Source organism: Sinocyclocheilus grahami, unplaced genomic scaffold (genome assembly GCF_001515645.1).
Source record: "Sinocyclocheilus grahami isolate Dianchi unplaced genomic scaffold, SAMN03320097.WGS_v1.1 scaffold64.1, whole genome shotgun sequence".
Lineage (NCBI taxonomy): Eukaryota > Metazoa > Chordata > Actinopteri > Cypriniformes > Cyprinidae > Sinocyclocheilus > Sinocyclocheilus grahami.
In genome coordinates, this window is record NW_015505243.1 from 1,775,330 (window position 1) to 1,801,729 (window position 26,400).

The 26,400-nt window shown below is 36.5% G+C and overlaps 1 protein-coding gene across 1 annotated transcript in view; it reads left to right on the forward strand.

The window, feature by feature from the left end:
• The window catches only part of LOC107584898 (potassium voltage-gated channel subfamily D member 1-like), a 76,735-nt gene that overhangs the window by 39,944 nt on the left and 10,391 nt on the right, over nt 1-26,400 (forward strand). Inside the window, exons 2-3 of the mRNA XM_016271668.1 lie at nt 14,273-14,435; nt 21,248-21,331. Of these exons, the coding sequence (XP_016127154.1) occupies nt 14,273-14,435; nt 21,248-21,331 (247 nt within the window). The remainder of the gene's footprint in view (nt 1-14,272; nt 14,436-21,247; nt 21,332-26,400) is intronic.

Below are 26,400 nucleotides of genomic sequence, written 5' to 3' on the forward strand. Positions count from 1 at the left end.
TATATATATATATATATATATATATATATATATATATATATGAGATTTAAATTTGTGAGATTTAAAGACATTGTGAGTTATAAAATCACATTATGTGAGATTAAGTTGTGATTTGAACACAGTTCATAGGTAAAGTTGGAGTTGTGAGAAATACGGTTCAGATAAGATATGGCTTAGTGATGAGATATAAAAAGTCCCAATTAAGAGCAATAAAGTTATATGATGACATAGTTGAAATGAAATAGTTATATTTGTGAGAGATGAAGTCATATTGTGAGTTCTAAAGTCACATTGTGTGAGATTTAAATCACAACTGTGAGACATAAAGGAAAAAGTTGTAAGATATGTCAAAATGTTGAGAAATAAATGTGCAATTGTGAGAAATAAGATGTAGATTATTAGATAGATCTCCATTATGAGATAAAGTCATTATTGAGAGATATAGTGCTAATCATGAAAAATAAGATTTAGATATGATGCTTCTCAATTAGAAGATGTAAAGTTCAAAGTAACAGATTTAAAGTTAATTGTAATATTAAGTTTTAAAATATGAAATAGTTAATAATTATCAGATTTAAACTCATTGTCAGTTATAAAGTCACATTACGAGATGAGATAAAGTTGCTGTTTGTGAACTATAAAGTCACAATTATGAGAAATAAAGTTGCAATGGTGAGAAATAAGATTTAGATACGATACGTCTTAATTATGAGATGTAAGTCCCAGTAAAGATTCAAGTTTAAAGTTTTAAATTATGAAATAGTTATATATCATTGCAAGTCATAAAGTCATGCTGTAGAAGATTAAATCGCAATTGTGTCATATAATGGCAAAATCATGACATAAAAAGCCACGATTCTGAGGAATAAAGTAAAAATTGTGAGATTTAAAGTCATGAGTTAATTGTAAGAAATAGTCACATTGAGAAATTTGCAATTTTGAGATATATCAATTCATATTGTGAGTTAATAAGTCATGTTATGAGACACAATTGTGATTGTTAGATATAAAGTCACAATAATGAGACATAAAGTGCAATTAAGAGCAAAAAATAATTTTGAGATTGTGTGAGATTTAAGTCGCAATTATGAGAAATAAAGTTGCAATTGTTATAAATAGATTAGAAGATAAGTCTCAATTATCTAAAGTCCTAATTGAGAGATATAATGCTACAATTATGAGAAATAAAACATTTTTATTTTCTCTGCATTGGGAATGGGATGTTTAAATTACCATTTAAAAAGCGTCCTAATTAAACCCTTTAACTGTCACCCCCCATTTTTTAAAATAGGCATGCAGGTGCACTATCCAAACTTAAATTGTTGTAATTTATGAACACTTTGGAATACAGACATAAGGTTGGTCTCTTTTTAAAGAAGAAAATCAGCAAATTATCGCAACAGTGGAACTTTTTTACGGATCAAAAAGTTATAGTAGTTTAAATTTACTGTAAAGAAAATGCACTTTATTAATTTAATTTAATTTAATTTTATATATAATACATATTTTACATATCAGTAAACTCTAAAATTGGTATAAAAGTATAGCCTTATGTCTAAATAAGTTATGTTCCAAATTTGAAGTTGATATGAAAAAAATTGAGGTTCCTGTGAGATTTTATTTTGGGGCGTTATACCACAAACAGTTTGGATAAACCACCATCCAAACTCCATTGAATTGTTTTTTATGCATTTTTCTGTCACAAATGTCTAGATATCTCTGTCAATATTGCTTCTATCTCAAAATAACCAAATATGGAATCCTGAGACTCAGACCTTTCCAATGATATGTTTTTGTCAAGATTATAAAAAGTTTTGATTTTAAAAGACTGTAATTCATTTTGTAATATGACACTTGACACTGCCCACTAAGGGGGAGGAGACCGCCAAAAGATTTTAAAGTACCATTTCTATGGTAACGCAATATCTGATTTCGGTTTTCACAGGATGAATCTTGGGCTTCTAAGCTTTCAAATGATATATGATTTATGATGATTGATAGAAGATTTGATAGAGAAAAAATACAACAATAAAAGAGTGCCAAACGTCCCACAGGTGGGACGGTGACGGTTAAGGTAGTCCACATTTTTGAATGGAAGTGTATGTGTTTACACAATATCCATTATTCATGATGCAGCAATCCAGTCAATATCCTCGACTGGTTCTAACTCTAGACTGGGTTCCCAAAACATAATTTATTTTCTCTGAAATAGATGTACTGATGCGATTACACGGCTTAAATAATCATACAGACAATAGCTACATGATATAGCGCAGAACACTCGATCATCTCAGGTTTATCCAAAGGTAATGGCGATCTGTCCCAACGGTGAATGATACACGGGCTTTATGAGTGTTTAGCATGCTCACGGTGACCAGGTGTTGCTAAGCAAAGATGATTAATGATATTAGCACACTGTGTGGAAACTTCAACACCTCATTTAACTTTCAGCACACGCTGACAGTTGCCCATTCATAATTGAATCAGTAATTACTTAAATGTGATTAAATCTGAGCGGGAAGGATTTGAGAGATCGGCTTTTGAATGGGAACGTTTGGCATGTCAAGTGGCAATTTTGGACACGACAGTTGCTTAAAGAGAGTGTGTCAGCTGTGGAAGACTTGTGCTCGATAATCGGGACTGTCAGGTGTAATCGTGGGCCAAGTCAAAACACATTCATTTCTGTTTTGCTCGGTTTAGCTGTCAGGCCCTACAGCTGATGTATTCAGTCGTGAAGTGAACTAAATGAAGTGTTATGTTTAATCAGAGAGTGTTTCAGAGTTTACAGTACACACACATCCCGCAAACGCTGAGTTTGTAATTGTAGGCGGACTCCTCATGAATATTTGATGTACATTTAAAATGTCTGTCAGGCTAACATGGTCTGTGCTTTGTCAACATGGATGTTATCTTGCTGAGCAAAACTTGTGCGTTTCATCATATTCATTACTTGATGTTTATGTATTGCCTAGGAAATCAAAACATCAAAGATGCTTGAGAGATGACTTGTCCTGGAGTTCAGGGGAAAGTCGTGGATTTTTTTTTTTTAAGTAACATTTTTATAGCAGACATGCAATATGGTTAAATGTTTTTCTTTTTGAAAGAAATGTATACTTTTATTCAGCAAGGATGCATTCAATTGATCAAAATACATTTATGACAGTAAAGATGTTTTAATTGTTACAAAATATTTCTATTTAGAATAAATGCTTTTTTTTGTCCAATATGGGTTTCACAAAAATATTAAGCAGCACAGCATTGATAATAATAAGAAATGTTTCTTAAGCAGCAAATCAGCATATTGAAGGATCATGTGACACTGAAGACTGGAGTAATGATGCTGAAAATTCAGATTTGACATCACTGAAATAAATTCTATTTTAAAATATATTACAACAGTAAAAAGTTATTTTGAATTGTAATAATATTTTTTGACAATATTACTGTTTTTACTGTATTTTCTTAAATAAATCCAGACTTTGTTGAGCATCAGAAACTTCTTTCAAAAAAATCTTACCAACCCCAAACTTTTGAAAGCGAGTATACATTTTTCTTGGTATGTTTAGCTTGGTATGTAAAGTTGAATTTAGAAATTGATCTTTTTGAGTGATCTCTGTAAAACGACTTAGTAAAAAATATATGGTTTGGGAACAAGCATGTTTCTTTATTGATAGCCATTTTTAAAATTGCATTCTGGTTATTTTTGTTTATTATTATTTTTTTATTATTTAAACTGTGCAATTTAAATGTTGCTTGGAAAACATTTGACTGCAAAGAATAAAATAAAACAAATGCACAAATATTTTATTATACTACAATAGCAGTGTTTGGGAGAGTCTTAAAATCGTGAAATGCACTTATAGTATTCCCTGTTAGCTGTATCTGGGAGAACTCTGTGACGCAATGACAGTAAAATTCAAATCAGATTCTTCCCCATCTATTTTTAATCTATTCAAAGTCATACTTTTTGCTATGTACTTAACAATAGCTGACACTTCAATTAACAATTAAATAGAAAACACAACATTGACACGTCCACTGTTAGCCTTGCTTCAGTTTGAAGCTTTAGATTTCTGCCTTTAGAATTTAGAATTTAGAATTTGCATTCTGTCAGAATGTTGATACCATCAGTAGCACAGCTGTAAATGCAATCAGACGTGTGTATTTGTATTGAGACTTGTGTGCGGACACATACTAGCTACGGAGGGAATGTGAAGACAAGGCTAGATGAGGGTTGTAAATAGAAAGATGGATATTGATGGCTAGTGAAATGTAAAAAAAATTAAATGGCGCATCTGAAATCCATGAAGCAGTGTTTCGACATGTAATCTGTACTCGAGCCTTCATGATTTTCACCAGCACATGAAAACCACCCATTCACCGGTTAACCCTTGACCTCCCACTGCTGGCCAGGTAAATGACTGTGCGTGTTTAGAGAAGCATACTACCATTCTGCTATGTAATACTGTGCATAGTATGCAAATGTTTCGTTTGCCTGAAATACGTACTGCATTTCGAGCACCCTGCACAGAATATTGTATCCCACAATGCAGTGCACTTGACCTTCTGTTTTAGGATGTGATGAATAGAGTCTGAAAAGATGATATATTTTTGAGGAAACCAGGATGAGGTGAACTTCCAGGTTGGCCTACAAAAATATAATTCATTACTGCAGCACTCTATAAACTTGGACTACTATGTATTGCATCTTTTTCCCCCTATATGATCTTTTTTATGCAAAATGGATAACTGGATGCCATTTGTTGGATTATAGACTTGTTGGTTTAAAGATACAAGAAATGTTTTTTTTTCCTGGTAGTTGTCATGGATACCGACACCTAGTGGTGTGAAGGCAGCATCATGCAAAAATAAAGTTTTCAGTTAGAGATGCCATTGTAGAAATGCACATTTTGCTATTTGAAGTCATTTTAATTGTCCAGTGTCCAATAGCAAAACTTTACCTTTTACGTGCTGCAGATTTTACATATCATATGATTTTACAGGAACTATTCATTTCTTTTTGTAAAACCTTTTTAATAAGGAATTAATTACTGAGTGCACATTCAACACGATCACATAAACTCTTAAAAATAAAGCTACTAAAAGTTTTTTTTGGCAGTGATGCAATTAAAGAAACATCCCCCCCAAAGAATCGTTCAGTGAACAGTTCTTAAAATACCTTTTTTTCTGAGTGTAAAGTACATTTTAATAACTATAAAAAACGTTTTGTGGAATAGAAAGGTTCCATGGATGTTAAAGGTTCTTCATGGAACTGTAGATGACAATAAAGAACCTTTATTTTTAAGAGTGTATAGAAGAACCATTGTGGGTTCCACAAAGAACCTTTCAGTGAACCATTTTTTATTAGTGTAAAGAATATTTTAATAAGCTAAATAAAATTTTTTCCACTATAAGAACCTTTTGTCCAATGGAAATTTTCCTTGGATGTTAAAGGTTCTTCATGGAATCTTCGATGCCAATAAAGAACCTTAATTTTTAAGAGTGTACTGTTTTTTAAATAGCATGCATGCAGTATATGGTATGTACTCTGCTGCAAGCAGTACATTAGCAGTCATTTCTGCACATCGTGTGTTACGTGATGGTGTACTCGTCATGCTGTGAAGGAATTTAGGATGACGTGCTCCTAATTGCGATTGTACAACCACTGCTATTCATAGCTGAGTTTTGCTGAGTTTAAAGTGATATCATGTTTCAAGGCAGGGGAAACAGGAATGTATCAGATTTGCAGGGCAAAAATAGACATGTTTGAGGAAGCTGTATTTTGGGCTCTATAAATTGTGTCCTCCTGTACCTAATCGTCCTTTTTATCTCCAGCAAGATTTCCGCGAGAGAGAGAGAGAGTGTAAGCGGTGATGTCCCGGTGTTGGAGCTTCAGGAGGGGAGGAAAAACTCAGCATCAGCAGTCATGAAAACAACTGTTTGCTGTTTTTCCTCTGATCTTTTCCATGCTGTTGCTGTTTAATCATCCATCCCGTTTCTGCTTGATGTTCTCCGTGAACTTCTGGCAAACCTCCTTGACCCCTTTCCAGACCGGCATCTAGGCCAGGCAGCCTCGTTCTTGCCCAGGGGACGTCTGTCTAAGACTTTCTATTATGGGAAAATTAAAGGGATAGTGAGCTCTCCTGGATAATGCCTGAACGATATGCATGAATTTACGCTGCGTAATAAAAAAAAAAATACGACGCGGCCCTGTTACATTACCTGTCCTTTTCAGAGCAACTTTCACTGTTTATGTAGCAGTTTTATGGTTTCATGTTTCAAAGTTATCAGCATCCACGTCATGTAGGTAATGAGGCTTTTGCTCTTGCGAATGTTTTTTTTCCCTCCTCACTAACTGCTGATCTCTGCTTTATAGCTGAACAACAATAGTAAACAACAGAATGAATGTTCAGAGATCAAGAAAACGCAGAATCATTGGAGAGATAATAGGCATTGTCATCGTACAAATCTATATCTGCTTCTTGCCCTCCTCGTGCACCCGGGGCCATCTGCCCATGGCCAAAATTTGGACGTTTACCAGTTGGAAACAAGATTAGGGGCCGGGCCGATGTAGATTAGTCCCGGGAGAGCGGTGTGTCCTGAGGGCCTGAAAAATGAGGAATGCTGGAAAGGGTTTGTGGGTAGAGAGTGTGTGTTTGAGTCTCTCATCTGATCAGGCTCTTGTGAGAAATCTCATATCAGTCTGATGTGTCAATAAAACATTATAGAGAGCCCTGGTCTGATTTAGGTGACAGGCCTGGATGATGTGTTCTAAGGAGATGATTTCTTGTTCTTCTGGACAAACAGTAAAGAACATGTTCGCATGAATATGGCATATGATTACTGCTGTTTAGAGGGGAGATGACTTTTTTTTGTCTGTCGTAGCACTAAAAATTAGTCGTTGAGTATTGTTTTTCTTCTTCTGTGAAGGAAATGTTCTGGTCTTGGAATTACTTGGTTTATGCAACAAAAGGCACATGAGAATTTATGTATTTTGGCTATTTTTGAATTTATCACAAATGTGAGAGAAATGTTTGTTTTTCTAAGTAATAAATAAACATAATTAGTAAAGCTGAATTTCTATTTTTTTAAATAATTAAATAAAGGTTCTTTATCATCATTTTTTTAATTAATAAGTGATGTATTATTTAGTATATTTAAATGCAGCCCCTAGCAAGACATGGTGATGGAAAAAAATATAATAAAAGTGTGAAAAAAAATCCAATGCTTTTCATTAATTGTTTTGCATCATTTTTAAAATTGTATTCTGGTTATTTTTGTTTATTATTATTTTTTTATTATTTAAACTGTGCAATTTAAATGTTGCTTGGAAAACATTTGACTGTAAAATAAAACAAATGCACAAATATTTTATTATACTACAATAGCAGTGTTTGGGAGAGTCTTAAAATCGTGAAATGCACTTATAGTATTCCCTGTTAGCTGTATCTGGGAGAACTCTGTGACGCAATGACAGTAAAATTCAAATCAGATTCTTCCCCATCTATTTTTAATCTATTCAAAGTCATACTTTTTGCTATGTACTTAACAATAGCTGACACTTCAATTAACAATTAAATAGAAAACACAACATTGACACGTCCACTGTTAGCCTTGCTTCAGTTTGAAGCTTTAGATTTCTGCCTTTAGAATTTAGGTCTAATAATTTGCATTCTGTCAGAATGTTGATACCATCAGTAGCACAGCTGTAAATGCAATCAGACGTGTGTATTTGTATTGAGACTTGTGTGCGGACACATACTAGCTACGGAGGGAATGTGAAGACAAGGCTAGATGAGGGTTGTAAATAGAAAGATGGATATTGATGGCTAGTGAAATGTAAAAAAAATTAAATGGCGCATCTGAAATCCATGAAGCAGTGTTTCGACATGTAATCTGTACTCGAGCCTTCATGATTTTCACCAGCACATGAAAACCACCCATTCACCGGTTAACCCTTGACCTCCCACTGCTGGCCAGGTAAATGACTGTGCGTGTTTAGAGAAGCATACTACCATTCTGCTATGTAATACTGTGCATAGTATGCAAATGTTTCGTTTGCCTGAAATACGTACTGCATTTCGAGCACCCTGCACAGAATATTGTATCCCACAATGCAGTGCACTTGACCTTCTGTTTTAGGATGTGATGAATAGAGTCTGAAAAGATGATATATTTTTGAGGAAACCAGGATGAGGTGAACTTCCAGGTTGGCCTACAAAAATATAATTCATTACTGCAGCACTCTATAAACTTGGACTACTATGTATTGCATCTTTTTCCCCCTATATGATCTTTTTTATGCAAAATGGATAACTGGATGCCATTTGTTGGATTATAGACTTGTTGGTTTAAAGATACAAGAAATGTTTTTTTTTCCTGGTAGTTGTCATGGATACCGACACCTAGTGGTGTGAAGGCAGCATCATGCAAAAATAAAGTTTTCAGTTAGAGATGCCATTGTAGAAATGCACATTTTGCTATTTGAAGTCATTTTAATTGTCCAGTGTCCAATAGCAAAACTTTACCTTTTACGTGCTGCAGATTTTACATATCATATGATTTTACAGGAACTATTCATTTCTTTTTGTAAAACCTTTTTAATAAGGAATTAATTACTGAGTGCACATTCAACACGATCACATAAACTCTTAAAAATAAAGCTACTAAAAGTTTTTTTTGGCAGTGATGCAATTAAAGAAACATCCCCCCCAAAGAATCGTTCAGTGAACAGTTCTTAAAATACCTTTTTTTCTGAGTGTAAAGTACATTTTAATAACTATAAAAAACGTTTTGTGGAATAGAAAGGTTCCATGGATGTTAAAGGTTCTTCATGGAACTGTAGATGACAATAAAGAACCTTTATTTTTAAGAGTGTATAGAAGAACCATTGTGGGTTCCACAAAGAACCTTTCAGTGAACCATTTTTTATTAGTGTAAAGAATATTTTAATAAGCTAAATAAAATTTTTTCCACTATAAGAACCTTTTGTCCAATGGAAATTTTCCTTGGATGTTAAAGGTTCTTCATGGAATCTTCGATGCCAATAAAGAACCTTAATTTTTAAGAGTGTACTGTTTTTTAAATAGCATGCATGCAGTATATGGTATGTACTCTGCTGCAAGCAGTACATTAGCAGTCATTTCTGCACATCGTGTGTTACGTGATGGTGTACTCGTCATGCTGTGAAGGAATTTAGGATGACGTGCTCCTAATTGCGATTGTACAACCACTGCTATTCATAGCTGAGTTTTGCTGAGTTTAAAGTGATATCATGTTTCAAGGCAGGGGAAACAGGAATGTATCAGATTTGCAGGGCAAAAATAGACATGTTTGAGGAAGCTGTATTTTGGGCTCTATAAATTGTGTCCTCCTGTACCTAATCGTCCTTTTTATCTCCAGCAAGATTTCCGCGAGAGAGAGAGAGAGTGTAAGCGGTGATGTCCCGGTGTTGGAGCTTCAGGAGGGGAGGAAAAACTCAGCATCAGCAGTCATGAAAACAACTGTTTGCTGTTTTTCCTCTGATCTTTTCCATGCTGTTGCTGTTTAATCATCCATCCCGTTTCTGCTTGATGTTCTCCGTGAACTTCTGGCAAACCTCCTTGACCCCTTTCTAGACCGGCATCTAGGCCAGGCAGCCTCGTTCTTGCCCAGGGGACGTCTGTCTAAGACTTTCTATTATGGGAAAATTAAAGGGATAGTGAGCTCTCCTGGATAATGCCTGAACGATATGCATGAATTTATGTCCTTTTCGGAGCAACTTTTACTGTTTATGTAGCAGTTTTACGGTTTCATGTTTCAAACCAAATTTATCAGCATCCTCCTCATGTAGATAATGAGGCTTTGCTCTTGCAAATGTTTTTCTTTCTTTCTCACTAACTGCTGATCACTGCTTTATAGCCGAATAACAATGATAAACAACAGAATGAACGAGAGATCAAGAAAATGAAGAACCATTGGAGAGATAATAGGCATTGTCATCGAACAAATCTGCTTTCTGCCCTCCTTGTGCACCTGGGGCCATCTGCCAGTGCCAAAATTTGGACGTTTACCAGTTGGAAACAAGATTAGGGGGCCGGGCCGATGTGGATTAGTCCCGGGAGCATGGTGTGTCCTGAGGGGCTGACAAATGAGGGATGATGGAAAGGGTTTGTGGGTAGGGTGTGTGTGTTTGAGTCTCTCATCTGATCAGGATCTTATGAGAAATCCCATGTCCCATGTCAGTGTGATGTGTCAATAAAACATTATAGAGAGACATAATAGAGATAATGTATAATGTTATGATCTGTTACATGACACATGAGAAGCAAAATTGAGAGAAATGTTTTCTATGTAATACATTAACATAATTAGTCAAATGTAACATTTTAATGATTAATTTTTTATTAATAATTAGGGTTCTTTATTATAATTTTTAATTAAGAATGTATTTATTATTTGGCATATTTATATGGAGCCCCTAATGAGACATGGTGATAGAAAAAAAAAATATTACAAGGAACGAAAAACATATATTTCAGTGCTTTTGCATTCTCTCAGTGTTTTGCATTCCTTTAAGAAACTTCACAAAACCTTTATTATCCTTCTTCTGTGAAACACTAAAGGACATTTTTGGTCTTGGAGATGCTTCGTTTGTGCAGCAAAAAGATTCATGAGTAAGACATTTTCCTTTCTATAAATAAACATCATTAGTCAAATTTTTTAAAATGTACATTCATTTATTTATTAGCATTTTATTATTATTATTATCATTATTATTATTATTATTATATTTAAATGGAGCTCCTAATGGGGTATGGTGATGGAAAAAAAATATTAGAAGAGAGGAAAAAATAGTTTAAATGCTTTTGCTAATGTTTTGCATTTTCAAGTAATTTTGCATTTGCTCACAACAACTTTATTTCTGTGTAAGAAGTAGTAAAATAAAGAAAGTGTTTTTGTTCATGCAACAAAAGTGGGTGATTTTTGTGAAAGTGTTGCATTGTAATTGGTGACATGACATTGTATGTCGTTTGGCCATTTTAAAATTTACCACAAACATGAATGTTTTAAGCAATAAATAAGCATAATTTGTCAATTTTTATTTTATTTACTTTTATTATTTTCTTTTTTTTTATTTATGAATTATTTATTCGTAATTTAATATATTTATACAGAGCCCTTTAAGGAACATGAAGATGGAAAAAAATATATTTAAATTCTTTAAGTTCTCTCACAGATAGTTTGTGGTCCCTGGAGAAGCTTTTCACTTGCACAAACATTTGCATTGCACCAAGAAACTCAACTCAACAGTTCTGCAAACAAGCGCAACATTTCTCTGGAATGTTGTGAGTGAATGCAAGGTTTCTAAGGGATAAATATATTTTTTCCTCCTATCTCATATTTCTTATCCATCATCTTGTCCCTTTAGGGGCTCCGTACTTTTATAATACTGTATATAATTTGTTTTACTGACAAACTTGAGTTAGAGAAATAAAATAGGTTCTTAAATTCAGAATTTTTACCTGATTCTGCTAACCACAGCTCTTAACCGTGGTCAACTATGGCACAGCCTTGTGTGGCTTATATACGTAGCATTCCTGTAGCTCAAACAGTGAATCATGGTGCTTGCAACACCATGGGTTAGATTGCCAGGGAATGCTTGAACTACTAAAATGCATAGCTTAAATGCAATAGGGCAAGTCACTTTGGTTAACAGTCTTATTTATTTCCCTACTCTAAGAAAATGAATCCAAGTTTTGATTTGCATACTGTCCGTATTATTGAAGGAAATGTTCAGACAGTTTCAGTCTGGTGATGCTGTAGATAGGTACAGGATATAAGTGCAGAACATCAACACCGCTGTAAAAACAAATATTGGTTTAATTTACGCCACCTGCAGATCGGTCTCCTGTGAAGGGATGGAACATGATGTGAATTTGAATGTGTCGTATGATGATAGCGTTTTCTCTCTCTCTTTTGTTGTGTTGTCAGTGGCTAATCCAAAATGCAGAGTGCACCTCAGAGAAAATGTTTATCGCACCAGGAACCTTTCAAAAACATCAGAGAATGACATTTCAAAAGTGTTGCTGTCTGCATGTAAAGCTGTGAATTATTGTACGTTGGCTGTTTCATGCTTCACCATCCAAAAACTATATTCCGCTATGGATGTTATTGGTGTAGTGGGCTGCACTTTTTGCATATTTTTCTTTGTTTGAGTTATAAAAGAGTTTGATGTACCTGCTATAAAAATATACAGTAAATTTCAGAAATCTTCCTTTCTAGTCCAGAATGAGCATTTATTGAATCTAAAAGGCAAAAAAAACAATTCCTCTCTCTTTTTCTTTCCTGTCAAGAATAACTTGATTAGACTTGATTAGACTTGTCCAATTTTAACCATACTTAGAACAACCTGAAAATGACCCCCTCCCTTTTTTTTTGTCAGAGAAAAAGAAATTGTTTAATTCTGTCATATATAATTAAGTCAATATAAGTCATTAAGGAAAAGGGTTGCCTCAAATTTATTTCAGAAAGTAATGAACAATTTATTTGAATAAAATATATTTCTATAAATATTTTCTTAATAAAATATTTTACATGTATTTTTTTTAAATGTATAAAAACATTAAGTAAATCCTAAAAATAACTCCTGCTGTTTCACATACATTCATTTTACACATGCACACACACAGACATTATGTGTGTGTGTAGCAACAAAAATGTAATCTTTGCAAAAGCATAGAAACACCACTAATGTTCTAATTCTAATGAATTATGTTATAGTTTAACTCTTTATTTGATTGTTAAATTCCCATTTGTCATTGACTAATATAACTTTTATAAATATATTATTTAACTATATATTTTTTCTCTTTATATGATAGACAAATAGTATAAACATTAGTATATACGATGGCGTTTTAGTGCCACGTTAAACATTTTTTTTTAAATATAAGATTACGAGATTAAAGTCGTAATATTTTGAGAAAAAAGTCAAAACTACGAGAATAAAGTCGAAGCAATACGAGAATAAAGTCAAAATAATTTGAAAATAAAGTCAAAATTACGAGAATAAAGTCAAAATATTTTGAGAATAATGTCATAATATAAAGTCAAAATTACGAGACTTTATTCTCGTAATTTTGACATTATTCTCAAAATATTTCAACTTTATTCACTTAATTTCAACTTTATTATTAATATATTTGAAATTATTCTCATAATTCTTTTTTTCGCAAGATATTACGACTTGTAATCTTTGAATTTTTTTTTTTTTAACGTGGCACTAAAACGCCGTCGTAAATATGAGTGCTATGTAGTTGAGAATTTAGCTAGTGGATTTTAATCCAATTATGTTTTAGCAGTCAGATCTAATAATGGCCAGGAAAGTAAAAAGAAAATCACAGTTGTTGGAAATACAAAGTCAAACTGAGTGCGATGCATTGTGGGATATAGTATTTCACAAACTGTACACTTTAACTAATGCCATCCAGGAATTGCATGCATATAGAAAATGTGCATATTGTGCACAGTATGCATACTGCCAAAATCATATGAGTAATATCATACTATGCCATTCCATACATACCTATAGTGTTTCCACTCAGACATTTATGAACCATGACCACCTCTGTAAATGAGTTAACCCTCATGTAGAACATGTTCCTGGATCAAACTCCTTGTTGATCCTGGAACAACATTCCTATCAACCAATCAGAATTGAGGGATAACTTTTCAGGAAATATCTGTTTTAGGCTTATAATCAGGGTTAGGTGCTTCTACACCCTTGTTAATCAGCTATCATTTCACACTGTTTTTAGGAATAAATTATGGGTAGGGATTGGGCTAAGTCTATATTTTTGGACAGTTATGTTGATCCAGGAAGATGTCTTACTTGGCAAAATCATGGCGACCGTAGGAGGACAGTGGTGATTATGGCTGCTGCAGTACTGCGGTGTGTGTGAGTGTTTATGAGAAGCACGTCAACTTAATAGCGTTCTACAATTCTATGATGGTATAGTCTGCTAATAAACATGGGTAATGGGTTGTGTTAGGGGTCTTTTTGAGCCCCGAGGGCATCAGAGATGAGCTTTGAAGCCTTGCGAATTGAAATAAGCGTGCACTTTTCCAAACTAATTTACACAATTACATTAAATGTGACTGCAAAATAGATTCTGAGCAAGCACTGGTCATTAAATTAGCATAATCATATTCACACAAATTGCCATTCTCTTTCTCACACACACACATATAGAGTTGTTAAGTGTCTGACTGACGTTGGTGTTTGTTGCAGGTATGGAGACATGGTTCCAAACACTATCGCCGGAAAGATCTTCGGCTCTATCTGCTCTCTCAGTGGTGTGCTGGTTATCGCCCTTCCTGTACCTGTCATCGTGTCCAACTTCAGCCGAATCTACCATCAGAACCAGAGAGCTGACAAGATGCGAGCCCAGCAGGTACTAAAGAACCTCTTCATCTCAGTCTAGATTTGTTCTGGGTATTCTTCTGGTTTTAGTTAATCCACAAATAAGTCTTTGCCAAATAAGTTTTTCTATTAGAAATATATCAAAGAGTTGGATGTCATGGCAAATCTATAGTCAAGTCAAGTCACCTTTATTTATTTAGCACTTTAAACAATACAGATTGTGTCAAAGCAGCTTTACAGTGTCAAACAGGAAAATAGTTTGTCAATAATGCAAGAGGACAATAACAAAACAGTCAATTTTTCAGTTAAAGTCAGTTAATTGATGATTCAGTGATGTCATCATCCAGTTCAGATCTCTTCCAACAGACAAAACCAGGATGGTGTGGTTTAATTCCAGGCTACAATACAAGTCATATTAAGTAGAGGACTTGTCTGGTTCCTGTGGTCTTGTCCTGATTAGCATAGATGCCATTCTTCTTACGATGTAACGAGTACATCGGGTGTTATGGGAAGTGTTCCTGGTTCCGGTTGACCTAATTAATGCAGATAACAATCTTTTAACATATTTGAATTATTGAAATGTGATAGTGTGTTATGTGTAAGCCAGGTTAAAGAGATGGGTCTTTAATCTAGATTTAAATTGACAGAGTGTGTCTGCCTCCCGAACAACACTAGGTAGATTGTTCCAGAGTTTGGGCGCTAAATATGAATAGGATCTGCTGCCCGCAGTTGATTTTGATATTCTAGGTATTATCGAATGGCCAGGGTTTGGAGAACGCAGTAGACTTGAAGGGCTATAATGTTTATGAACTTGCTCAAGTACTGAGGAGCTAAACCATTCAGGGCTTTATAAGTAATTAGCAAGATTTTAAAATATTTCCGATGTTCAATAGGGAACCAGTGCAGAGTTGACAGAACTAGGCTAATAAGGTCATACTTCCTGGTTCTAGTTAGAACTCTAGCTTCTGCATTTTGTACCAGCTGGAGTTTGTTTATTAAGCATGCAGAGCAACCACCCAATAAAACATTACAATAATCTAACCTTTAGGTCATGAACGCATAAATTAAAGTTTCTGCATTGGACATTGACAGCATAGGTCGTAATTATATATTTTTAAGATGGAAAAATGCGGCTTTACAAATGCTAGAAACATGGTTTTCAAAGGAAAGATTGCTATCAAATAGCACACCTAGTTTCCTATCTGATGATGAAGAATTGACAGAGCAGCCATCAAGTGTTAGACAGTGTTCTAGGTTATTACATGCAGAGGTTTTTGGTCCAATAATTAACACCACTGTTTTTTTTTGTTTTTTTTTAGAATTTAGCATTAGGAAATTAGTAGTCATCCAGTTTTTTATATCAACTATACATTCCATTAGTTTTGCGAATAGGTATGTATCAGTGGGCTGCGAAGAAACATAGAGCTGAGTATCATCAGCATAACAGTGAAAGCTAACACCATGTTTCCTGATGATATCTCCCAAGGGTAACATGTAAAGCGTGAAAAGTAGTGGTCCTAGTACTGAGCCTTGTGGTACTCCATACTGTACTTGTGATTGATATGATACCTCTTCATTCACTGCTACAAATTGATGATGGTCAGATAAGTAAGATTTGAACCATGCCAATACCAACATAGTTTTTTAGTCTACTCAAAAGAATGTTGTGGTCGATAGTGTCAAATGCAGCTCTGAGATCCAGTAGCACTAATAGAGAAATACAACCACGGTCGGATGATAAGAGCAGGTCATTTATAACTCTGATGAGAGCAGTCTCAGTACTATGATACGGTCTAAATCCTGACTGGAAATCCTCACAGATACCATTTCTCATTAAAGAAGGAACATAGCTGAGAGGATGCTGCCTTTTCTAGTATTTTTGACAGAAAAGGGAGATTTGAGATCGGTCTGTAATTAACACATTTTCTAGGATCAAGTTGTGTTTTTTTTAATGAGAGGCTTAATAACAGCCAGTTTGAAGGATTTTGGGACATATCCTAATGACCTTGACAAATTAATAATATTCAGAAGAGGATCTATGACTTCTGGAAGATCCTCTTTTAGTGGCTTAGATGGAATAGGGTCTAACATACAAGTTGTTGGTTTTGATGATTTGACAAGTTTATACAATTCGTCCTCTCCTGTATAGCAGAGAATGAGTGGAATTGTTACTCAGGGGATCTATAGTGCACTGTCTGATGCGATACTGTAGCTGACGGCTGCATGGTTAGAATTTTGCCTCTAATATTATCAATCTTGGAAGTAAAGAAGTTCATAAAGTCATTACTGCTGTGCTGTTGGGAAATGTTTGCCCCTGTTGATGCTTTATTTTTTGTTAATTTAGTCACTTTATTGAGTAAATGTCTGGGTTTGTGTTTGTTTTCTCCTAAAAGAGACAAAAAGTAAGCAGATCTAACAGTTTTTAGAGCTTTTCTATAAGTAGAAGTACTTTCCCTCCATGCAATACAAAATACTTTTTATGTTTTGTTTTCTTCCAGCTGCGCTCCATTCTCCGAGCTGCTGCTCTCTTTAAGGTGCTAGTGTGCTCGTTATACCACAGTGTCGGACTGTTTTCCTTAATCTTCTTTAAGCGTAATGGAGCAACCATATCTAAAGTGCTAGAAAAGAGAAAGTCAATAGTTTCTGTTGCACAAAGTTTTTCTGATCTATTCGATTTGCTGAGGAATTGAGACAAGTCAGGAAGATTATTTACAAAGCAGTCTTTTGTTGTAGATGTGATGGTTCTACCATATTTGTAATTGTAAGTTGAGTTTGCAGCTTTAGCAATATGGAGTATACACAAGACTAGATAATGATCCGAGATATCATCACTCAGCTGCAGAATTTCAGTGTCATTCATTAGCATCAATTCCATGTGACAGTATTAAATCTAAAGTATGATTACGACAATGAGTAGGTCCTGACACGTGTTGTCTAACCCCATTAGAGTTCAGAATGTCTATGAATGCTGATCCCAATGCATCATTGGGAATGCTTTTTCATTATCAACATGGATATTAAAATCACAAAAAAATTAAGACCTTATCTGCAGCCAGCACTAACTCAGATAAAAAAAATCACCAAATTCTTTTATACATGTTTTATGGTGCCCTGGGGGCCTGTATACAGTAGCCAGTACAAACGTCACCGGGGATTTATCATTAACACTTATTTCTCTAGATAATTTTATATGAACCACCATTATTTCAAACGACAAGAATTACTTGATTGGATGCTTTGTTTTAACCTGTTAACCTTTTTAATTTAAGGGTTAAGGTTTTAAATTTTATTTAGCACAGCCGGCTGCATGGTTAGAATTTTGCCTCTAATATTATCAATCTTGGAAGTAAAGAAGTTCATAAAGTCATTACTGCTGTGCTGTTGGGAAATGTTTGCCCCTGTTGATGCTTTATTTTTTGTTAATTTAGTCACTTTATTGAGTAAATGTCTGGGTTTGTGTTTGTTTTCTCCTAAAAGAGACAAAAAGTAAGCAGATCTAACAGTTTTTAGAGCTTTTCTATAAGTAGAAGTACTTTCCCTCCATGCAATACAAAATACTTTTTATGTTTTGTTTTCTTCCAGCTGCGCTCCATTCTCCGAGCTGCTGCTCTCTTTAAGGTGCTAGTGTGCTCGTTATACCACAGTGTCGGACTGTTTTCCTTAATCTTCTTTAAGCGTAATGGAGCAACCATATCTAAAGTGCTAGAAAAGAGAAAGTCAATAGTTTCTGTTGCACAAAGTTTTTCTGATCTATTCGATTTGCTGAGGAATTGAGACAAGTCAGGAAGATTATTTACAAAGCAGTCTTTTGTTGTAGATGTGATGGTTCTACCATATTTGTAATTGTAAGTTGAGTTTGCAGCTTTAGCAATATGGAGTATACACAAGACTAGATAATGATCCGAGATATCATCACTCAGCTGCAGAATTTCAGTGTCATTCATTAGCATCAATTCCATGTGACAGTATTAAATCTAAAGTATGATTACGACAATGAGTAGGTCCTGACACGTGTTGTCTAACCCCATTAGAGTTCAGAATGTCTATGAATGCTGATCCCAATGCATCATTGGGAATGCTTTTTCATTATCAACATGGATATTAAAATCACAAAAAAATTAAGACCTTATCTGCAGCCAGCACTAACTCAGATAAAAAAAATCACCAAATTCTTTTATACATGTTTTATGGTGCCCTGGGGGCCTGTATACAGTAGCCAGTACAAACGTCACCGGGGATTTATCATTAACACTTATTTCTCTAGATAATTTTATATGAACCACCATTATTTCAAACGACAAGAATTACTTGATTGGATGCTTTGTTTTAACCTGTTAACCTTTTTAATTTAAGGGTTAAGGTTTTAAATTTTATTTAGCACAGCCTGAAAATGAGACACTTTGTGAAATGTTTTTGTCCAAGAAAGAATGTAGTAATTTAGTTTAGTCATTACATTTTTCAGTCATTAAGTGAAATGGTCTCAACCATTTAAAATATTTGGATTAAATATGTTCATATTTTCAAAATAATAAAATGTTGTAAAGCAAATGTATTTGTTTTTTTTGTATTGTATATATTATAATACATACTATAATATATATTATACACATATTATAATTGTATTATTTATGGCATTTAAAGAGAATTATATATATATATATATATAACAAATATAACAATCAAAAGAAAATATATAATTAAAGAAAACAAATAAAAACAAATTAAAACAAAATGTTTTAGTATAACATTTTTCAAATGAAAAAAATATATGAAAATATTTTATGCAAATATTCAAATATTTAATATATAAAAGGTTTATTATTTACTAAGTAAATTTGAGCCATCTCTTTCAGTTAATGACGGAAAAATTAAATGATTAAACTAAATAACTACATTCTTTCTCTGACAAAAAAATCACAAAGTGTCTAATTTTCAGTCTGTGCTAAATAATAATAAAAACCCTAACCCTAAAAATAAATCCTGCTGTTTCAAAAGAAATATATGTGAAACAGTAGGACACACACACCAGGGCTAGGAGGGTTACTTTTAAAATTCCGTTACAGTTACAAATTACTTCATTAAAAAAGTATTCAGTAACGTAATCCAAGTATCACAATATAAAAGTAATGTAATCTGATTACTTTTGGATTATTTCAAGTTACATATGTAAATAAGTCATAAGTAATACAGGTGCATCTCAATAAATTAGAATGTCATGGAAAAGTTCATTTATTTCAGTAATTCAACTCAAATTGTGAAACTCGTGTATTAAATAAATTCAATGCACACATCAAGAATTAAAATTATTTTAATTGTGATGATTTTGGCTCACATTTAACAAAAACCCACCGTAAGTAATAGTTAAGCCTTCATTTCAGCCCGGGCCCCGACTTTTTTACGCCCCTCGGGCTGGGCTTCTGGCCAATTTTCACGTCATAGACCGCGGGCCGGGCCTCAGGCCTGTTTTAGGCTTCTCCTTATTTTTATATTTTAGACATTCATCAATTAGTGATGAAAAAAAAATAGCTGCGCTGGTGGAAACAACACGAGACCGTGCTACCGAGACTGTCTAGAGCGGCTCAACGGTGTTTATTGTCCCGCCAGCAGCAGCATGCATGCCGTCAGTGCAGCTGAAGAGATCTGCATTCAAATGGATGCAATAGGCTAAAGCTTGCTGCAAAGTCCCAGCAAAAGTAATTACCATGATTGTGTCAGGGGGAAATAGTTAGGAGATATTTGAATTATTTACTAATATATAGTGTTTTCTGAGTCGGTGTCGCAAGGATGAAGTTGTCGATCCTGACTCGCCATCTCCTCATTAGATGCGTCTTTAGAGAGAAGTGCATCTTTACGGATTATGATTATAATAAAAGAGTTTTTGTTTTTTTGAGTTTTCTATAGATATATTTATCATGTCTGTGAGGCATCTATTTGCTGAGTTTCAGTTCATTTTTGTGAAGCGCTCCTGTTCAAGACGAGACGACAGAAAGCGCATCATGTTTTTCTTTATTTTATAGAAGCACAACATTTTGTTGATATTGTGAGTGCACACAAATAAAAGTAGACCCTTTACAGTTCCGAATGATGTAGTACTCTTACCTTTATGAGCAAAAATCATGTCGTATCCACTGAAAGAAATGCAAGTGATCGCGCTGGCGCCTCCATGTCCTGCAAAGCGCGCTTTAGCATGCACTCTCCGCACAAACTATTGGATACAGCACACATTTATCTAGGTTTAACGTTTAAACATTCTTATATGTTTGAACTGTTTCCTATCTATAGATTTTATTTTAGACAAGTCGTGATGATTTCAGAAGGCTTACATAGGCTATCAGCTCACTGTATTTGAGGCCTGTGCAGGGCTCTACCAGGAACTATGATGAAGCAGCGCTAAATATAGCGTTATGTCATTATACAAATGTATGTCTTCATTTGTCACAAAAATGCGCACACACACACACCCACCCACCCACACATATACAGTATATGTGTGTGTGTGTGCAGAAAAATAATTTTTGCAAAAGCCTACAAACACTACTAATCTGACTATGTTCTACTTTAATTCCAGTAAAAAAAAACACATTTGATTGTTAATATTTCCATTTGTCATTTATAATAAATGTGGGTTGTCTGCTAAAGATTAAGCCTGTGTTTTTGATGCAATGAACTGTGGTGAGTTTAACCAATTAAATATCCCTTTTCTGTGTTTTCTTTGCAATAGTAACCAAAAGGCCAAAAATAGCATTAAACAATCCTTGATGTAATTAAACAGCATCACTGGTATCATTACTACTCTGAGTCGCTGACAGGCTCGATTCAAATAAATTATCTTCTGTTTTACAGAAAGTCCGTCTTGCAAGGATTCGCTTGGCCAAGAAGGGAACCACCAACGCCTTCCTACAATACAAAGAAGAAGGAGGATTTCATGTGAGACTTTTTCATGAGTAGTTTTGTTTTTCATTAAAGACATGTGTTTCTATTAAAAATTGATTCTAAAAATGACCGTGAACTCACCCTTATGTTGCCCCAGACCCGTATGACTTTCTTGCTTCAAAACAAAAGGGGAAGGACAGCAGTGATTATGGTCTGTCATGCTCCAAAGAGCCCAAACCACCATAAAAGTAGTCCGTGCAACCTGTGGCTTTGTGAACACACAAAAAAATTAAGTCATTTTTAACTTTTAAAATCTCATCTGTGCATATACAAACTTCATGTGCTGTAAATGATCATTTAAAAGACTGGGCCAGTAAGATGTTCTAATGCTTCTAAAAGTTCTGTTATGCTCACTAAAGCTGCATGTATTTGATAGAAAATTATACTGTTTTGAAAAAAAAACATTACAATTTAAAATAAGTTTGATGCTCAAGAAATATGTATTATTATTATCAATGTTGAAAGCAGTTGTAATGCTTGATATTTTTGTGGAAATATATACATATATATTCTTTAATTAATAGAAATTTCAAAAGAACAGCATTTATTTGAAACAGAAATGTTTCTTGTGTAACATTATAAATGCCAGTTTTGATTAATTTAATGCATTCTTGCTGAATACAACTATTAATTTCTTTTTTTTAATGCATCTTTCTGATTCTGATCTCATTTAAAAGACTGGGCCAGTAAGATGTTCTAATGCTTCTAAAAGTTCTGTTATGCTCACTAAAGCTGCATGTATTTGATAGAAAATTATACTGTTTTGAAAAAAAACATTACAATTTAAAATAAGTTTGATGCTCAAGAAATATGTATTATTATTATCAATGTTGAAAGCAGTTGTAATGCTTGATATTTTTGTGGAAATATATACATATATATTCTTTAATTAATAGAAATTTCAAAAGAACAGCATTTATTTGAAACAGAAATGTTTCTTGTGTAACATTATAAATGCCAGTTTTGATTAATTTAATGCATTCTTGCTGAATACAACTATTAATTTCTTTTTTTTAATGCATCTTTCTGATTCTGAACCACAGTAAAATCAAAATCTGTCTGTTGTGCATCATTAAAGCAAATTTATATATAAATAAACAGACCAAGTTAGAATAAAATTTCAGTCTGTTTCAAAACACAAAGCTATCATATAACTTGCATATCAATGCACAAATTATATGGACTACTTTTATGATACTTTTATGCTTTTTTGTCCTTTTTTGAGCACTCATCCCTTGTTGAACATTCTTCACAATTTCTCTTTTTATGTTCATTATAAGAAAGAAAATCATACAAGTTTGGTAATGTGAGGGTGAGTAAATGACATAACTTTCATTTTGGTGTGAACTATATTTGTAACTATATTTAACTAACTATACATTTAAATTATCTGTAGAACTGAAGTCTTTATCAGTCTCCCAGACTGCTTCACAGGATTTGACAAAGTTTGCCTGACATCAAATCTATAAAAGATACACAGAGTTCCCTTTCAGTCGGTCACTCTCGACATCACGTCGGTGACCGACGAATTGGGATCTCGCTTAGAGAGACCAATCCACTTAGAGTGTAAACTAAACGAGCCAATGCACATTGGCATGCGATAATTGCATCCAGCTGCCGCTGATCACAGCGTGAGCATAAAAAGGCAGTCGGAGCAACGCATACCAGCTTTTCGCTTCGGAGCTGAGCAACAACATTGTTCTGCTCATACCAACTGCTTCGTGTGTGACGAGTTTAGCGCGCACTAGGGAGCTTCTTGTGTTGGCAGACGGCGCTTCAGCGGTGGTCGTTCCTGTGTAGAGTGGGTTGCACACTTCAGGCTGCACTACCCCTTGTTGTGCTGCAAGCAGCCATCTCCCCTGTGTGTCTCAGCACCTACACGTGTACGTCTTTGTAAAGACGACGGATTGCTTCAGCACTGGCTTCATGGCCGAGTCTTGAGGTGGGCGTGGCAGCGTGGCACTCACTGGGTCAAAGTTACACCGGCTTGTTGCCAAACTTTCACCCCGTGGTCAGACCTTACGTTCCTCCGGGCAGAAGTGCCCCTAGAACAGGTCTCCAGGCATGCTAGGGTTTACATGGATGCCTCCACCACCGGCTGGGGGGCCACGTATAATGGGCACGCAGTGTCGGGGGTGTGGACGGGCCCCCAACTGCACTGGCATATCAATTGCACCGTCACTTGAACCGTCTTAAAGGGCACTTATGAGGCAAGCACGTGCTGGTCTGAACGGACAACACGGCGACCGTTGCATACATCAACCGACAAGGTGGTCTGCACTCCCGTCGCATGTTGCAACTCGCATGTCAGAAGGTGCTGAGGTCACTTCGTGCCATTCACATTCCGGGTCTGCTCAACCGTATGGCCGACGAGCTACGCTCCCGCCTTACGTTCCTCCGGGCAGGAGTGCCCCTAGAACAGGTCTCCAGGCATGCTAGGGTTTACATGGATGCCTCCATCACCGGCTGGGGGGCCACGTATAATGGGCACGCAGTGTCGGGGGTGTGGACGGGCCCCCAACTGCACTGGCATATCAATTGCACCGTCACTTGAACCGTCTTAAAGGGCACTTATGAGGCAAGCACGTGCTGGTCTGAACGGACAACACGGCGACTGTTGCGTACATCAACCGACAAGGTGGTGTACGCTCCCGTCGTATGTCGCAACTCGGCCGCCACCTCCTCCTTTGGAGTCGGAAGGCTCTGAGGTCACTTCATGCCATTCCCATTCCGGGTCTGCTCAACCTAGTCGTGCTTTCCTTTTTGCAGAAAGGGTTGGAGCGAAGGCTGTCTCCCTCCACCCTTAAAGTCTATGTCAGCGACCGTTGCGTACATCAACCGACAAGGTGGTGTACGCTCCCGTCGTATGTCGAAACTCGGCCGCCACCTCCTCCTTTGGAGTCGGAAGGCTCTGAGGTCACTTCATGCCATTCCCATTCCGGGTCTGCTCAACCTAGTCGTGCTTTCCTTTTTGCAGCAAGGGTTGGAGCGAAGGCTGTCTCCCTCCACCCTTAAAGTCTACATGGCTGCGATTGCTGCCAACCACAACTCCGTGGAAGGGAAGTCGGTGGGGAAGCATGACCTGATCATCAGGTTCCTTAGTGGGGCGAGAAGGCTAAATCCTCCACGGCCCCCCTCCATACCCTCTTAGGACCTGTCTCTGGTGCTTAAAACACTACAGCAGGGCACATTTGAGCCTTTGTAGTCAGTTGAGCTAAAGTTTCTTTCAATGAAAACTCTGCTCCTGCTTGCACTGGCGTCCATCAAGAGTGTAGGGGACCTGCACGCATTTTCGGTCGACAATTCGTGCCTAGAGTTTGTGCCGGCTGACTCCCAGGTAATCCTTAGGCCCCGGCCCAGCTATGTGCCCAAGGTTCCCACTACTACCTTCAGGGATCACGTGGTGAGCCTGCAAGCGCTGCACCTGGAGGAGGCAGACTCAGCCCTAGCTTTGCTTTGTCCCGTCCGAGTCTTGAGATGCTACGTAGACCGGACACACAGCTTTAGGACCTCAGACCAGCTCTTTGTCTGTTATGGAGGACGGCAGAAGGGGAAGGCCGTCTCTAAGCAGAGGATGGCCCACTGGATTGTGAATGCCATCACCCTGGCTTATCAGTCACAGGGTGTGCCCTGCCCACTCAGGTTGCGAGCTCACTCTACTAGAAGTGTTGTATCCTCCTGGGCGCTGGCTTGTGGCACCTTGCTGACAGATATTTGTAGAGCTGCGGGCTGGGCGACCCCCAACACGTTCGCTAGATTCTATAGCCTTCGTGTGGAGTGGGTATCCTCCTGTGTTCTCACCTCAAACGGGTAGAGGCACTGAGAGGCCCCGGTTTAGTGTCGCTTGCTAAAACTGCTCCAGAGTGTCCGTACTGTAGACCCTGTTGAGCTCCTCCATCCCCTCGGCAGCCAGACGTGACGGAACGTCCGGCGCCAGGCCTTCACTCGATGAATCCTTGAGAACCGGTAGAGAGCTGGGTTCCATATGTAGAGACTAAATTGATCCCATATGTGTAAAGTTCACGGTATAGCCCCAGAGCCCGTGTTTCCCCGGCAGACTTCTGCCATTTGCAAGAGGGTTACAATCACCTCTAATCTTCTGTAAGCACCTAAACGGATGTTCATATGTGTAAGTGTTTCCGAAACCTCCTTCGGGAAGGATGGGGCTTCCGCAACATTCCTGTTCCAAGTGCTATGACAATAGTGACTGGTTCTCTTGTTGCGAGCCCCGGCCTACACCAAAAAGGACACTGGAAGGGGCAGCATCCATGGCGCTTTGGTTGGGATCCCAATTTGTCTGTCACCAACGTGACGTCGAGAGTGACCGACTGGAAGGGAACGTCTCGGTTACGCATGTGACCCTCGTTCCCTGAAGAAGGGAACGGAGACGTCACGTCCCGTCGCCATGCCTGCTGTACCACCACTGAGCGGCCGGGTCACCGGCTCGGCTCCTCAGCAAAAAGCTGGTATGCGTTGCACCGGCTGCCTTTTTATGCTCATGCTGTGATCAGTGGCAGCTGGATGCAATTATCGCATGCCAATGTGAATTGGCTCGTTTAGTTTACACTCGGAAGTGGATTGGTCTCTCTAAGCCAGATCCCAATTCGTCGGTCACCGACGTGACGTCTCCGTTCCCTCCTTCAGGGAACGAGGGTTACATACGTAACCGAGACGCTTTGTATCATAAGGGGAATATTTCAGCACAGACATTAAACATCTGACTATGTGAGTCTAGGGATAAATAGACAGTAATATTTGTGTGTATTCTGGGAAGTCGTATTGTTGAGAAGGAATTGTTAAGTGTTCTCTCAACTACAGTTAGTACTGTGTCTGCTTACAGAGAGTGTAATAGATGCTGCAATGATTCTCCAGCAGAAATTTTTGAAATTGGATCTGCCATAATAAGATGGTTTTCTGTTTAAAGGCTAACATGAGCATCTCGCTTGACAGCAAATTTAAGAATGAAAACCATCAAAGTAATTAATGCACATTTCTGGCTAAGTTGGTGAAGCTGTTCGTCTTAAATGCACACATTTTGTTCAATAGATACTCAAAGAGACAGT